Source organism: Danio rerio, chromosome 14, assembly GCF_049306965.1.
Source record: "Danio rerio strain Tuebingen ecotype United States chromosome 14, GRCz12tu, whole genome shotgun sequence".
Taxonomy (NCBI): Eukaryota; Metazoa; Chordata; class Actinopteri; order Cypriniformes; family Danionidae; genus Danio; species Danio rerio.
In genome coordinates, this window is record NC_133189.1 from 37,172,907 (window position 1) to 37,189,930 (window position 17,024).

General features: G+C 35.1%; 1 protein-coding gene across 5 annotated transcripts in view; it reads right to left on the bottom strand.

Annotated features, from left to right (window-relative positions):
• atp11c (ATPase phospholipid transporting 11C (ATP11C blood group)) overlaps nt 1–2,612 on the bottom strand; it is a 129,139-nt gene extending 126,527 nt beyond the window's left edge. For all 5 annotated transcript variants that reach the window (XR_012389830.1, XM_009291180.5, XM_021472836.3 and 2 more), the window contains exon 1: nt 2,080–2,612. Coding sequence is in view for 4 of the 5 variants with exons in the window: in XM_009291180.5 (XP_009289455.2) it covers nt 2,080–2,106 (27 nt within the window). In the remaining variant the exon portion in view is untranslated. The remainder of the gene's footprint in view (nt 1–2,079) is intronic.
• Between the last annotated feature and the right edge of the window lie 14,412 nt (nt 2,613–17,024).

Consider the following 17,024-nt stretch of genomic DNA (forward strand, 5'->3'; position numbering starts at 1 on the left):
AGCAGCGTTTTTAGTTGCAATCATTATTTATTTCTACAGCTCAGGCTGCCTTCATTGAATGTAAATTGCAAATAACTTCAGGTACATAAACCTTATGACGGAAATTGAAAGGCTTATGTAAATACAATTAGACTAAGCAAGCAAGCGAGGATGCGGTTCATACAGTCACAGACATAGAAATACCAAAAGGAATGGATAAAATATTAGCCCTAACAGAGAAGTTACATTTCATACAATCAAAACTTTACAATACATCAGATCTGATCTAACATAAGCACATATAATAAAGTACGCACCCACATCAGATTTGGTGCAATCATTTAATCACCATTGTGCTGTCGCAAAAAGAGGCATGCTTTTCTTTCTTCCATGGAATCTTTTCTATGCAATTTCATTGCTTCATACAATGAAAGTGAAGGGTGACTGATGGTATCTTCTTTTATCTTGAGGCCATGACAAACCAAACCGACTTCAAAGATCTAACTGCATCACAATTTGACCGCGTTAAGGGCTTGCATGAACTGCATCTTGGCCAAAAAGCTTCACCTGAATACACTAGAGAAAGAAGTACAACTTATTGCAAAATAGCAGGCGTGTTCTGCATGCAAAAATTCAACTGTAAGTCCCCCTATGACAACTCAACATGCTGAATCGGGCAAACTGCCTCCGACATGAGCCCAACCAGAGCCAACATGAAAACCAGAGTAATATGTGCCTGCTCTGACCCACCTCAACCACAAAAATTAAAGTTTAGAAGTGCAATTGCTGTATAATTTCACTTACAGATTGCTTCACAAATTCACACTGATGGTTGTCGGGCAGTTAGTCAATATAGTCAGTTGCAATCGAGATTTTCCTCTAATGTCCAAGGCTGCTCCTTTCACAGAAAATTGTACATTTCAGTAACATAGACCTAACGACTAGAATTAAAGTGGTAAAGCATGACCAAATATTAAACTTATGCAAATATAACAACCCAAACAATGATGTGGTTTGGTCACCCTGACCCTAAATTAACGAATGAGACAAGTAACTCGCAATCAAACATAATAAAACCAACACTTTAACAATGGAGAGTGCACCCAAATGAAAATGGTGCAGTCATTTGCTCACTGGCATGTTCCGACAGACGTGTATGAGATTCTTTCTTCCGTGCATTTCTTTTTATTCATGCAATGAATGTGAAGAATAACTCATGCTATCTCCATTTATGTTAGTCTGGAATCGCATGAGGGTGAGTAAATATTTTGTTTTATTTCTAGGTGAAGCATTAGTTCAAGCACACGAGGAGCGTGTTGAATTCATTTGCAATGGTGAATTACAACAATAATTGAAGCAAAAGCAGGGAGAAATTTGATTACAAGTATTCCCACAACCACAGACCAAAACGGCTGAGACTAAAAAAAGGCTTCATCTTAAAGCCAGCATTCAACTTCAAGAGCTCTGCCCTGATGCTCTGCAATTATGTGGTAAAAGCAGAATTACTGCATCACGTGCCCAAATAAAGTTTCCATCTAAAAGGTTGCGACAGCAATGAAGGGCATTAGGAAATTAATTATTGGATTCAAGTACAACACGTAAAGGGCTTAGCTTGCAAGAGCGAGCAGTATTATTTGATTAACACTATCAGGAATGCAGCTTAACTTAAAAAAAATTGGCAGAACACATCAGAAGTAGCTGCCTGAAACCATTATCTTCACAACAGAAGAGGCGTCGTCAGCGTCTAAACCCCAGTCCTAACGTGTCCAGGCTCAATCAAAAGTGACTGTCAACTTCTTAAAAAATATTTTCCAGCTGCTAAACCCTATAAACTCGCGCTTTGAATGGCTAATATGCGTGACACGACTCACTTAGCAACAGCTGGTCCATGTTACCAGGAAGTTGCCTGCATACCTCAAGTAATTACAGCTTTGGTGGTGTTAAAAACTCTTGTGGTCAGCCAGAGGAGCTCTTTCTGCAGGGTGGCTCCCTGGTTTTTAAATAAGCCGTCCAACTTGTGCACAAACTGAGATGTTGCCTCGATAGACCTGCTCGATTTAAGTGAGATGTAAGTGAGCGGCAGCAGAGTGCCATACATACCAATCGGTTGAGCCTCCTCCGTAACATCTTCAGTTGTTCCGTCTTCTTTGGTATCTGAAGACGCTGTCGAGCAGCTGTTCCTTTTGTTGCGGCCAAACTACAGGCTAGTTGAGCTCGAGGATGAGTAACGTTAAGTTTGCATGTATGACGGCAAAATGCGCCTTGTTTAGCTATCTACTTTCTAACCTGTTTCCCCGAGCTATATGCAATGCGGCGGTGAAGCTACATCGTTTCCATATTAATTGAATGCTGTCTTCTCTAACCATTCGCATTCTCGTTTTTGGATACTTTGCGCGGCGCTAGTCGCGGGAGCTCCCCGCGCGCGGGGTCGATTCACTCAGCGGCATCCTGTACTCTGTGTGCCCTGTTGCTGAGCCTCCTAATAATTCACCGCATTCGCCTCCCCGCCGTTAACGCACCGCACGCGACTGGAGATTGACGAGGGGGAGAAAAGTGATGGCGATCTCTTGAAGGTGCGGATTTCCACTCGTGTGCCGCCGCCCCCTCCTCTCGTTCAGATTCCTGTCAAACACATTTTACTCTCCTAACGCAAGAGCCGCTACGACGACAAGCCCCGCCCCTCCGTGGCTGACGCAAAGTTTTCTGGGAAATGTATTTTTGGCGGAAAAGATACTGTTTCTTTTTACAGTTCTTCCAAAAAGAAACGTGTTAATTTGGAAATATATGTTCAGGTGGTGATTGGCTTGATATGCTCCTCTTTTGCTTATTCACTTCCTGCAGCAGGGTAACGTTATTGTTTAGTTGTCAATATGTTAAAGCATTGGAAGCACAATTTTTTTATAAAGTCAAAACAGTTGTGAGATTTATTTTGTAATAGGTTAAAAGTGACTAATATCAGGAGGTATTTTTATAATTTGTACATTTAGATGCAATGGACTCCATCCAAAAAATTGTTAAAAGTATCTTTGGAAAAGACCCAAGTAGCACAATCTATATTATTCATGGAAATAAAATATTAATGGCTAAATGTTTCACATTGTATTATTCATTTAATTTAATATTTATTTATTATATTTGTTTATTTGTCATAGCTAATATATTTTTGACATTCAATACAAAAAAATATTTTTATATTGTGCTCAGCATAATTAAGTACACCCCCATTTTGACAATGAATATTTAAACAAAGCAGATTTATTAAACATTTATAAAAATAATATTTTAGTTACCAAACATATTTAAAAATTAAAATATAACACAATGAAATTAAAGCAAAACATTGTGGAAAAAATACAAAAAATACAACTTACAAAATTTAATCAAAATTGTTTTTAAAAAATCTTCTCCTGATTTGTCCTCTTTTTAAAATTTGCATTTAATATTTTTGTATAATAAATAAGTTTGGGTGTACTAGTTTTTGGGCTTTTATTGTAAGTTATTTTGATAGATAAGCTCCAGATTTGGCTTCAGTACCGACTAATCTAATGTTTATGCACAAATATAATATTGTATAGCTTCCCGATAAAAATGTACATTTATTTATATATATATATATATATATATATATATATATATATATATATATATATATATATATATATATATATATATATATATATATATAATTTTTATTATTTATTTTATTATCAAATAGATTTATTTATTCATAATTACACATCTTACTCTACATTAACAGACCTTCCAACATCACCAAACCCCTATTTCTTCAGATGCCCCTGCTGAAAAGAAAACAATCTAAAATCTCATAGAATGCATAATGGTTTTAATGGTTATAATGGTAATTGTATTGGTTTTAATTGAAATTGTAATGGTCCCCATGGGTGGTATTAAAACCACTAAACAAACCCTAATGTGTGCCGAAACACATTAGAAGTCATTAAAATGCTCTGGTAAAAAGTTTTACTGTTTTAATGGTAGTTTTTGTGGAAATTTGAACTTATGGTTTTTTTTTTCATCTTTTCATTAGGGCCCTTATAGTGTATAGCTATAACAATTAAATTCATGTTCTTTATATAATGCTGTTACGATGTAGATAGTGTCAAAGCAGCTTAGCAGTTCTAGTAAATCAGTCCAGTTTTCAGAGTTGAAGTTCAGTTTAGTTCAGTGTGGTTTAATTTTCACTGCTGAAAGTCCAAACACTGCAAAGCAAATCCATCAACGCGCAGTTCCACAAGTCACAAATCAAGCAAGCTAGTGGTGAAGATAACAAGAAATTAAAAATCAGAAAGAAAATTCTTATATGTAGCCTATTCTTTTTTTTTTTACTAATTTCACCTGCATTGAATCTTTATTTTTTTTATATTTTGGGTCGAGTGAATCACAGTGTAAGTGGCCTAAATCATAACAGTCGTATTGCAAAAAACATTGCGTGTGTTAAACTGCATGGTCTCGGTGCATTTTATTAAAATAACTAATGAATGTCCTCTCTGACCCTTTATATTTTTTGAAACAGCCCCACCATGTGGATTACATTTGGATTGTCAGTTGTAACCACCAGTGTTTGGTTGACGTTAAACGCATTTCTTAAAAAAAAATAAAGTAAAAATATCTGAGTTACTTTTTTAAAAACGTAATGCTAGTTACTTTTTAGTTTAATTAATTACCTTTTAAATATAAATTGCTGAATTAAAATGAATGTAGTCATGTTGAATCATGAAATCAATGAGAAAATGCAATCATTATTTTGAATGCATTGAAGAAAAAGGGGGATTGTCTTAATGGACAGAGATTTTACATAACTAATAATACAAAAAGTAGAAACGTTGCAGAAGTTTATAGAAGATTATCCTCATTTTTTTCTTTATGTGTTTCTAAAGTTAAATAGGTTATGCAGTGCATTGTTAATTCGGAGCTCCATAAAAACCTGCAAGTTCTGAAAGAGATCAAGCCTCAGCAAAGGTAATAAAAAGTTAAGCAAAAGTAACCCAAATGCAACAGATCGCATTACTTACCATCAAAAGTAACTAAAGAGCACAATAAGTTACTTTTTAGTGGAGTAACTAAATATTGTAATGCATTACTTTCAAATGTAACTTTTGTAGTAAATTACTACAATTATGGACTAGTTACAAATCAGTCAACTCAATTCACAGATGCTCATAGTTCTCTTTCCAGATATGAGTCCTAGGGCAAACACAGACGATTTTAGAAGGGGATAAAATATATTTGAGCTAAGAAAGTAATGTTATTTCTGAGATTGTAATTTGTATCTGATTTGTACCCATCAAAGTTAAATGATGTCACTTGTGTGTCTGTGTAGATATTTTTATTGCATAATGGTGGTGATTTTTATTTCCATCAATTTTTTTGTTTACTTTGAATTATGTGAACAAAGAATAAACATGCCATAGACGATCGACATATAGCAGTGTGCATAGATATACATGTAACAACCAATTTACAGGTTGGTAAATAATAATATTAATAATAATGCCAACAACAACAGTGACAACAAAAAGGAAAAACTGAAGAATAAATGACGAAGACTGAAAAAATAATATGTACATATACACAGACACACAGATACAGACATAAAACAAGTTTCCAAAATAAAAAAGCAATAAACCAAATCTGTATTAAAGGTTAAGTAAGGGTAAAATTAAACCAGTTAAAATGAATTTAAAAAAAAAGAATAGTAAGAGAAACAGATTAAGATAATCAAAACTGTGCTGAAAGAGATCTACAACAATGAAAAAAGGTTATTAAAAGCCCAAACAGGGAACCTTAAACAACTACAATGACGAGAAAGAAAAGATATTAAAATAATAACGAGAGAAAAAATTTATAAATCAATAAATAATTAAAAAATAAATAAAATAAATATGTGGCCTTGGAAACAAAAGTTTTGCTTTTTGATTTCTCCTTGATTTAAATTAGTAAACTTTTAAGCTATTCCAAAGTTTGTGCCCAAAGTCTGATGGTGTGCTCTCTTGCACCATGCAAGCAGTGGACATTTCCAGATACACAATATCAATAAAAGTTAAAATCCAATGGTGTTGATTAAGAGAATGTGGAGGCTTTCATCTTGTCACAACTATTTTCTTGGCTGCTGTCCGGCCAGCTAAAAACACACTTCTGAATTTTGTTAAGCTCGATATCAGAAAAATAATTTCAAATGAAAATAGAGGGGGCGAGCGGGACTGAAATGTTTATTAAAGACAAATTTTGCTTAACCATATTCCAAAAATAACCAAACACTGTCCCAAATCACATGAAACTACGTGCCAATGTTGGTGATAATGTTATAGATATTAGTTGTAAGGTGAGCAAATTCATGGCTACAAGACTCTGGGTCAGAACCAACAACAAAATGAATTGTAAAAGTGAAATGTTACCATCAACCCCAGCCAAAATGTAACTGTTTTTATTTTCAGTATATGACTAGGTGTTCAGTGTCTGAGCTGTCTTGTGGTCTATCTATTTATGTGTGATCATTGCTAGCAGCACTCAAAATAAATTGTGGCTTTGAATGAATGTCACAAACATTCAAGCATTTACAAAGACATTTAATGAGTCTCAGTGTCAGCCTATACGTAAAAACTTGTTTTATTGTGATCTTAAACAGGGCGATCATCCAAAAAAACTTTTATATACATATATATCTTAATAATATCAGCTAACAATGCTTAATGCTAACAAATCTCAATCTCAAAAATTAGTAATTATTAAAATTGTATTTAATTTCTTTATTTTTTTCATTAATTGTTATTATTATTGTGTGATTTTTATAATTCTTTATAATACGATCCTATAATGTAACGAGCAAAGTAACACATCACTTTATTTAAAGTAATAATATGCGAGTTACTTATTTAAAATGTAATGCTTTTAGTCCTTTTAGTCATATAGTTTAATTTATTACCTTTTAAAAATAAATTGCTGAATTAAAATATATGTAGTCACGTTAAACAATTCACTCAATGAGAGAAAGCATTCATTATTTTGAACACATCGAAGAAAAGGAAAAGGAAAAGGGGATTGTCTCAATGGACAGGGATTTTACATAACTAATAAGACAAAAAGTACAAAAGTAGCAAAACACATTGCTTTAATTAATTCATCTGTGTACACAATATGTATAGTTGTATGGTCAGAAAGTTCTCAGAATATTGCAAAGCTCCCATATTTAAAAAAAAACCCTGCAAGTTCTGAAAGAGATAAAGCCTCAGCAAAGATTAAAAAAAATGTAATGCAAAGATAGCTGTTGGCATGTTGGTAGGAACATTTCTTGGAAGTTTATTGGGGCCCTCTACTGGACGATACCATGATGTGCAATTGACATAGTAAGTCCCCAGCAAGCGTTTTTTGTTTTTAAAAGATTTGTAATAGATGTCTAATAGACGTCTAAACATAGTAGTCTTGGCTAAAACAAGGCTAAAATTGGGCTGTCTGTGAAAATCTAATAGACATCTAAGAATAGGTCAGAACTAGACTAGTCATCAAATAAACAGAAAAGTCTAATCTGTCTCTATATGTCTGACGACTCTATTGGGCTATTCTAAAATGTCTATTAGATTTTCATTAACAGCCCAAGTTTAGCCTTGTTTTAGCCAAGACGACTATGTTTAGATGTCTAACGTCTGTTAAACACAAAATTGTTTGCTGGGTCATTGTCAGTGGTGTAAAGTACTTAAGTTAATGGACTTTGTTACTTTACTTAAGTATGTTTTTGGCTACTTTGTACTTGTACTGAGTATTAAAAATATAAGCAACTTTTACTCTCTACTATTCACTCTACATTTTTGATTGAATACCTGTACTCTTTACTCGTTATATCTTCTACACGTTATAAAAGAGTTGCTATTAAGTTTGATTAATAACCAATGACATTTTCCAAGAGTCAAGAAATGAAAAAGTATACTTTACTATAGCCTAGTTGGTACACATTATGTTTGTTTGTTTGTTTTTTTTACAAAAACTGTAACAGTATAAAGAATACAGTAAACATATACTATCCTTCCACACAGAATATACTGAAAATAGTTATTTAAAGATGATTCCTTGGATTTACGATTTCTTTTTTTAAGTTAAGTGGTTGTAAACAATTTATTTGGGCTGATTTTAAACAAACAATTTAAGTTGAACATTACCAATTTTAATTTGTTCAAATTCAACACAAATAAATTGTTTGCAACAGTTTTGCAGACATCTTTTTTTCAGAGCTGTAAAAGAAATCTGCTAATTAACAGTATTTTGTGATTCATAAATGTTTTATTTATTTAAGGTTGTGAATTGCATTATGGGACCTCTGCTTTATTGACTTTTGATGTTAAAAATTCAACTACAAAGTTTAACAAAGTGACTTTTCCTGACATTTTAGTAGTTTGAAATAATTGAATGCATATAATATTTAAAGACATAATGTGTCAGTTTATTATAAGGTTATTTACCGTAATATACAACACCAACCCAGACATTATATCACTTAAAACTGATAAAATCTGTTCAAGGTAAAAATTTGTTGAAAGAAAGATCAAGGTCCCATAATTAAAAAGCATAAATAAATGAGGAAAAATAAAAACATGAATCACAAAATATGGAAAACTGCTAATTTACCAATGTTTTTGTACAGAGTAAATTTCATGGTACAATGCAATCATGGACATGCTGTGCATTTACTGTAAATGTGGCACCGTTTGAATAAATATGTTCTGATAAATATATTGCTACACTGTAAAAAAATCAATAATAAATTAGTCATGACAACATATGTTTTTAGCTTATAGTAACTTATTAAACTAAGTTCTAACTTAATTTTGTAGGTTAGACAAGCTGTTTTAAGTCAGTTTAACATAAACATAATTCAATGGATCCATACGGTTAATTTGATTCAGCTTAAAAATTTAAGACAACTACGATTTTTTTACAGTGTAGCACAAGTTTTTTTTTTTTTTTTTTTGCATCAGTCAAATAATTTTAAAGAATACATTTAATCTCAAAAATTCAGATAATACTGCGAACAATCAGAAAAAAAAATAGAGTTCACTTTTTTGTAGAACGAACAACCTGAGTAGTTCCCTCACATTTTAATTTATTTCAAAGAAAAAGAAGATAAATAAACAAATACACATATTTAAGTGAGTAAATAAAATAAAGTTTATTATGATTTATTTATAATTACTTATATTTCTCTACATCAACAGACCTTTTAACATGGCCAAACCCACATTTCTACAGAATCCCCCTGCTGAAAAGAAAACAATCGAAATCTCATGGAATGCATAATGGTTTTAATGTTTATAATGGTAATTGAAAATGTATATGTTTAATGCTTGTTATGGTTATGTCCTAATTAAACGAATTTTGTAAGTGTATTGCATTAGAAATAAGACAGAACTTGTCGGAGGACTGACATATTGTTGCTATTTGTTGGTTTGATTCCTTCTATTTTCCTCATTTGTAGATCGCTTTGGATAAAAGCGTCTGCTAAATGTTTCAGTGTAAATAAAATGTCCATCTTGAAGTCCCCTTGCTATAAAACCCCTGCAATATGTCATAATAACACACGATGGCGCTCTAATGCAGAAAGTGGTAGCTCAGCTCATAGTAAACCTTTAGTTACTCTCTGATTAGCAAACACTAGCCTACATCCAACACTAGTTGACTAAAACAGAAAGATAAACATTTAGATAATATAATTTAAGCGTTGTATAGATATTTAGTCTGTTTTTGTAGGTTATAAAACCCGTTTTTGGTAATTGTCCAAAAATATGCAGGCTTTATTCATCCGGTAATGACACCTGATATCCTCTAATGATAAGTAGCCTAACTAGCTAATTCAGTTTAATTGTTTTTAATTGCTTGTCGCATTTTATTACTATAAAGACTCCATTTCGGTTTTGTTTTAAAAGTTCATTAGTAATATTATGATTTTACATTTACACCTGCCATTCCATCACAATCTCAATATCACACACTGTTAATATTAAAGGTTCTTGATAAGCATCGATGGTTCCATGAAGACTATTTATCAGTGGAGAGGTTTTTTTTTTACAGAGGAAAAAGATTATTGATGTTCTTTAAATTATGACAAAACGGTTCTTTAAAGAACTTTTCACCAAACAGTTCTTGAGGAAACCACAAATTTTCATCACTGTGAAGACCCTCTTTTTGGTTCTTCCTTGCAAATTTATTAGTGACAAGTTACTCTCTGTGGACAGTACTTCTTAAAAGTTGTGACACTTCCTTGGGCATCAATTTTTAAGAGAGCTCCTTTACTTTCTCTCGCTGTACACTGGGTCTTTGTCAGCAGTTCCTGTCTCTAGATGAGGCCTGGTGAGTTTTGGGTCTGGGGCAACCATAGCTGCTTTCATTGACACCTGCAGATGGGACAAAGGGCAGAGGGTGCCAACACTGAAGACAGATTGATGCTTTGTGCACAGCAGAGGCAGTCGAAGGAGAGAGAGAGAGAGGGAGAGAGCACAACTTGCTTGCATGAGTGTGTGTGTGCGTGCACGTTGGTGGAAGGGGTGGGATTAGGGGGTTTATTGGGTGGGAAGGGGTCGGGGGGGGGAGTTACAGAGGTTGTCACTCCTGTCTGTGTGAGTCCAGGCTTTAGAGGCCTCGGAGAGATGGACAGCTTTTGTGGGTTGCATCGCTGCACAATAGTGGCACTTTAATGGGCGGTGAAGCCGGAGCAGGCTTTGGCCCGGGATTGAGGGGAGCTCGCTGGCTACAGGGCCGGGGGGCAGGGGGCTGTTTTACTGCTTCTCTTAGAAGGGACTAATTCATGGGCATTGAGTCCGTCACTCATTATTCATTGAATGCGCCCAGTGCAGGAATGCAGCGGCATCAATTAGAATGTGTTAGCAGATAGCAAGGCCAAGAAGAAAAAGCCTGCTCTCCCTTTTGCTCGCGGCACAACACAGGCCCACTATAGGAGGTGTCAGAACCACAAAGCCTTTTTGTGATTCTCTCTCCATTACATTACCAGTGCAATATGTAAGGTGGGGATTCTTTTGATTCAAATTAAGTGGAAAAAACACTAAATCCTATTTTTATTCAGCAAGGATAATGGTGTTATACTCTATAAAGGTCTTTAACTACTTATCTGTGGCTTAAAATCTCCCCGGCTCCCGTTCGCTCTCTCGCTCTCTGCATTATATTTATTCAGTGGCAGTGGGTCAAAGACAGACTGTTAAACAGAGCTGCTTGTAGCATTAACTGCCGCATCACTCTTAATTGTATATCAGTGGGTCAACGGTTTGTTGTGCTGTCCCCCTTTTTTTAAAACGAGGGTATGAATTAAAACAGACTCTTGTAAGCCATTGTCGGCGGTGTGCTTGCACTGCCACTTCAGATACTTTGGCTCTTTTGAATAACGAGACCCTCTCTAACTTCAAAACAAAAGAGCGGAAAGGCTAGCGAATACTTTGATGATGGGACGTCTGTCTGAGTGATATTATTTCTTTTTTCTGAATAAAGGGGAAGCAGAGCGTGTTGGAATGCAGCGTCATCAGTGATGGCAAAATACAATCCCTTTTGATTCACTTTTTAACTAAATCTGTTTTTTTTATTTCTATAATTAGCATTCAGAAACATACAGGCAAGTTTGGAGACGGCGGCTGCTGAATTAAAAGTGCTAGCAGGATGTTTTAATGTTCAATGTGCTCAATTGCATCATCCATTTCCTCATCATTCCCCCAAACAGAAAGATCCAGCTGGCACGTGTGCGCAAATGGATTTTGGGATCCTTTTTTTTTCCCTCATTCTCCTCAGATTTAATATGAACTAACTAGGAAGAACCTCTCATAGCAAGGTGTTTGCTTGAATATGAGCAATTATGCTTCATTTGGAGCCAAATGAGGGGAATTTGCATCCACTGAAAGGAGCGCTAGTCTTAACTGTGCAGAAAGTGCAGTAAATTGGTGCAAACTGAGCAACATGCAGACATGCATCTTCAGTATAATTGTATAATTGTGGAATGACTTTAAATGCAGCCTTCCAATTAAACTTGCTTCTTCGGTGAGGCGAAAGGCAAAGGCACTGAGTCTTGATGGAAATCTGAGAATTGCCACATTGTAAAAATTGCTTCCTTCAAGGAGGATCATTTGCACCAAAATGGGAGATTTTGCAATATGGACAGATGTCTTCACACATGCGGCGGAGTGAATTGGTGAAGCTGGCATTCGCTAAGAGGGAGGGAGAGAAATACGTTGAGAGAGAACTTCCTGCCTTTTCTGGCCTCGCATATAAAAAAAACACACCACTTCCGACCGGAAAACGAGCGGGATACTGTAAATGTAATCTGACTACATTGCTCGATTCGAAAGTTCACCTTTACGGAATATAGCTGTCATTGCTGGAAAGCTGAAAGCGCTGTCGCCGATGACAAATGAGCAAATGAGAGTGTGAGGGAATGGGAATTTGTGCAGTGCCAGTGGATAGGAGTTTACAATGGTCCGACTGCTGCTGTCTGCAGGGATCCAAACAGCCAGGCCTCTGTCTGGATTAAACCCTGCTTCAGACAAAGGGGGGCTCAAGTAAACGGTTCATGAATGCTGATTAATTGATGCCATTTTTCTGCAGTGTGCCATGGAGATTTAGTTTGGGGGTTGGGTAAAGAAGTGGGTCAACTTCAAAAAAAGCGATATCCCACTTCTTCGTTCGACTTAAATGGTCACCTGAAAAAAAAGTTTTGCTTTTTAGCTTCGCTTCTGCAGACACAGAATTCAGTATAACGCGTCTAAATTGTTCTGATTTAGGTAGGGTTCCCACGATGGGGGTAGGTGGGCACAGGTGTCCTGGAACAACGTGAGGGTGGCCCAAGGCCCGAGGGGCGAAGCGCTGGCCCGTGGCCCGCTTCAATGTGGGGCTCCCAGGGGCCGGCTCAATAGGCTGGGTTCCACTTGATGGCGAGAGAAAGAGCCGTTTCAGCCACTGCCCAGCAGGAAGGATCTGCTTGTGGAAGACCTCTTTCAGGAGCCTCTGTTTGTCTGAAGGCTGTCACAGCAGATGAGTACTCAGCAAACAGCGTGAACAAGGATTTGAACCAGAAAACCAACAGAGCCTTGACAATATTGTGATTGGGGCTTGTCTCCTTAGAGGGGGCTGAATGGCCAATCGAGAGTAGGAACAAGTGTGCATTCAGAACGGGACGCGGATTCCTCATAGTCGCTTTTCAGGACAGGGCGAGAAATCATGGCAGGAAACAGAGGACTGTGTGTGCTTAGGAGAGTCAAAATCCAACAACATGTCTAATCGACAAAGAATCAAGCTAAGCCTAGATGATCCTCTGGCTGCTTCTATGGAGTGTATATGTGTGTGTGTGTGTGTGTGCGTGTCATAGTTACGGTTAAAACATATGGCCATAAATGAACAGAACAGACACTATAATGAACTGTAGGGCAACCGCTCACTTTAAGCTCACTGATACTCTATAGCTGATAGAATAAAGGTATTTCCATTCAAAATCGAGTAGACTCGTCCCTCTTTTTGGATTAGACTACGATGAGGCACTTACAATATCATTTCTTCAACTTTTAAACTGTTTAAATTAATTTGTACAGTCATTTTTCTACATTTTTATTGTCCTCAAAAATGTTTTCTCTATAAATGTCATTTTTAGGTTTGGTTAGTTTGTTGTCAATTTTATTCTGTCAACTGTTTATTTCCCCATGCAGTGAAACAGCAGCCTGGTAAGTGCTGACACCTTACAGACAAACAACAAAGTAAATAAAGAGCATGCATGAGCAATGGATAAACTGTATATGCCCTCACAAATGTCAGACAAAGCACATAGAATACACACATAGTGTGCTGGTGACGGATTTCATGGTCACCCTTGCATATGCAATGTTTTTAAATGTATAAAACTAGCATTAATACAGTCCTAAATGATTAGCAATATTAATTTTGCTGGATAATTAAATTAAAATACACAGATATAAGCACACACAAATACAAATGTATGTATTTACACACAAAATAAACCTTTATATGCATCAGAAATACATTTACACCCAGACCAAATGATGTAACAAATTATAATTAAAAAAAGGTTTTTTACCTGCAGTGCTCAAAAGAAAAAAAAACATTTTCCCTTTGATCAAAACTAAAAATGTTTTTTTTAAATGTATTACTAATATTAATATAATTATTAACAGTTCAAATTTAGAAGTCTTGCCAACATTACTGAAGGCTTTAATAAAGTTTTAATGGGTTTCAATGGTGATATTTTTGTCATAAATTTCCTAAGTGTTACTTAATTGTGTGTGTGAGAGGTGGAACGGGGGGTGTTGGTGGGAGTTCAAAGTATATACAGTATTAGGGTTTCAATAAAATACACCTAAAACAACACAATTCTTAAGGTTTTTTGGGACAATTGTTTTGTTTTCAATCCAATTTCTACAAATGATTAAGTTAACTTAATAGATTTGTGTTGGGACAACATGAAGGAGTTGTGGCGTTGTGTGGAACCCAGCATTTTTTACAGTGTATATATGTTTGCTGTTTGTTCAAACTAATTTAAAATGAGCTTAAACGACACAATTCATGTTCAATTCATTTAAATTTGATAATTTAAATTTGATAAACTAAGTAGTTACCTTTATTCCTTCATATTGCTCCAACACAAATCAATTGTGTGGAACCCAGCATTGTCAAAATGAATTGCCTCAAGGAGATTAATAAAGTTTTAAACTAAACTAAACTAACTAAATTTTTTACAGCGTTAGCAGAGTTCAAATATTGTGCCTGGGAGTGCTGGTAATAATCAAATGTTTTCCTTCTCGTTAAGCAACTTAACCTAACCCAGTTGCCATTGCATGCAGGAGTTTACAGCTATACCCTAACACACTGAAAAAATTCTACACAATTCCTTCATGTTGTCACAAAAACAAAAAAAATCTAATAACTTAATGATTTTTACTAATTTAGGTGGATTGAACATAAAGCAGTTTAGTTGTCCCTGAAAAAAAACATAAGAATTGTGATGTTTGTGCGAGTCATTTTTTTTTGAGTGCAGATCGTGGGAAGCTCAGTCTCACTCTGTGCCACTTCCTTGCGCAAGCCTGAGCCCAGTAGCCATGACCTTTCTCCAGCCAGGTTAATTCTGATACCTTAATCCCCTGTGAACAATCCCAGCGCTGGTGTTCTGGATCAGGCTTCTCTCACACCTGTGTGCCGTCACCGAGCGATGGAATTCAGGGGCTCGGCCTCTTGTCATTACATGCAGCTTAAAGGATGCTGTTTTGCAGACGTGAGATTGAGGGTTAGGGTTTCTCTTAATGAATCCCAAGTTTGTCAAAGGAATGATCTCATATTTCTTTTACAGGATGTATAAGTTCTGTTTGGCAAATGCTGATTTACAAAGGATCTGTTTAAACATGCAATTTGTCGTACTAAATTTCCAAGCCTAATTTCTTAAAAAGTTGGACCACGAAAAATTCAATTAAACCACTGTTAAAAAAAATGCTGGGTTCCACACAACTCCTGCATGATTATGTTGTCCCAACACAAATCAATTAAGTTGACCTAATTGTTTTTACAAGTTTAAGTGGATTGAACATAAAACAATTAAGCTGTCCCCCAAATATATAAAATAATTGTGTTGTTTCAACTCATTTTAAAAAAGTAAAGTCATTTTTGAATGTGAGACTCTGTCATTTGTTACATTTTTACCTTAATTAAATGGACAGAATTACAAAGAAAAGATTTCTAATCAACAACAAAAAACAGTCCAATGTGCTCAAAAAATGTGCAAAATTTTAAAAAAAATTTTTAAAAAAGATTTCCAATGTGTTCATAAAATTGTTTTCACTGATGTACTGTAATTATAAACATTTTTGTTTTTTGATGGTGGCAACACCACAAAAAAAATGGGACAGAAGCAAATTAAAACTAAATAAGTTACAAAAGATCCAAATTAGACAGATAATTGTTAGCTAAGAGAAGTGAATTCTCAGTCTATGTAGGGCAAGGCAGGAAACCTCAGCTGAATGTGCGTGACCTTTCGAGCCCTCAGATGACACAGCAGAAAAAAATCACCATGCTGTGGTGTTAAAAAAGCCACACAGGTTCAGAAAAAACTCTGGAAAACTGCTGTCACAGTCATTGACACATGAATCTTTTGTTACTCAAAGAGAAGCCTATATGGTGTGTGTCAGTTTTAACTTGTTTCTGGGAAAAGCAGATGTTTAGTTCACTGCAAAAAATGCTTTTCTTATTCTATTAGCCTGGTTGAGATTATTTTGATGGTGCTGTATAATTGCTGTATTGTTTGATAGTGTTTTAGTGCATATTCTGGTTGGTATAGGGTAATAATAACACTGAAATATTTTTGTTAACATATAATGTACACTATTGAGTGTTATGTTTTCATAAAAACTTCTATAAATAAAGTTAAAAAAAAAGCTTTTCTTACTTTTTGTCTTTTTTTCTAGTTCAAATATCTAAAATTGTTAAATCAAGAAGCACTTCCTAGACAGGCAAGACAGTTTCATGCTCTGAGAAATATATGCCAAAATTAGTTTTTTTTCCACAAAATAATCTGCCAATGCGATAAGCAAAATATACTTACGTCAAAATGAAAACACTATTATTTTGCTTACCTCACTTTCAGATTATTTTGCCTGTTTTAAGAAAATAATCTATTTTTTTCATATTGTTTCATATAAAACTTGACAATATTTTTGCTTGTCCTGAAAATGCTTTTTGATTTAAGAATTTTAAGATATTTAGACCAGAAACAAGACAATCATCCAGACTTTAGGAGCAAACATCTGTCATAGTAAGGGGAGCATCAGATCAAATGACATGAGAAACTGTAAACAAATAAACATTGACAAACATAAATATATTGGTAAACATTTTAGACATCTGTTAAAGTTTTTAAATGGTTTGCTGCATTTATAAAGTGCACGTGTCTTGACGTAGTTTAGTATGATGCGATTTACTTTCTATATGCAATTTGATCACAGGACTGATTTTACTCAGCCAATACCCATAAACAGGAATAAAGTTGT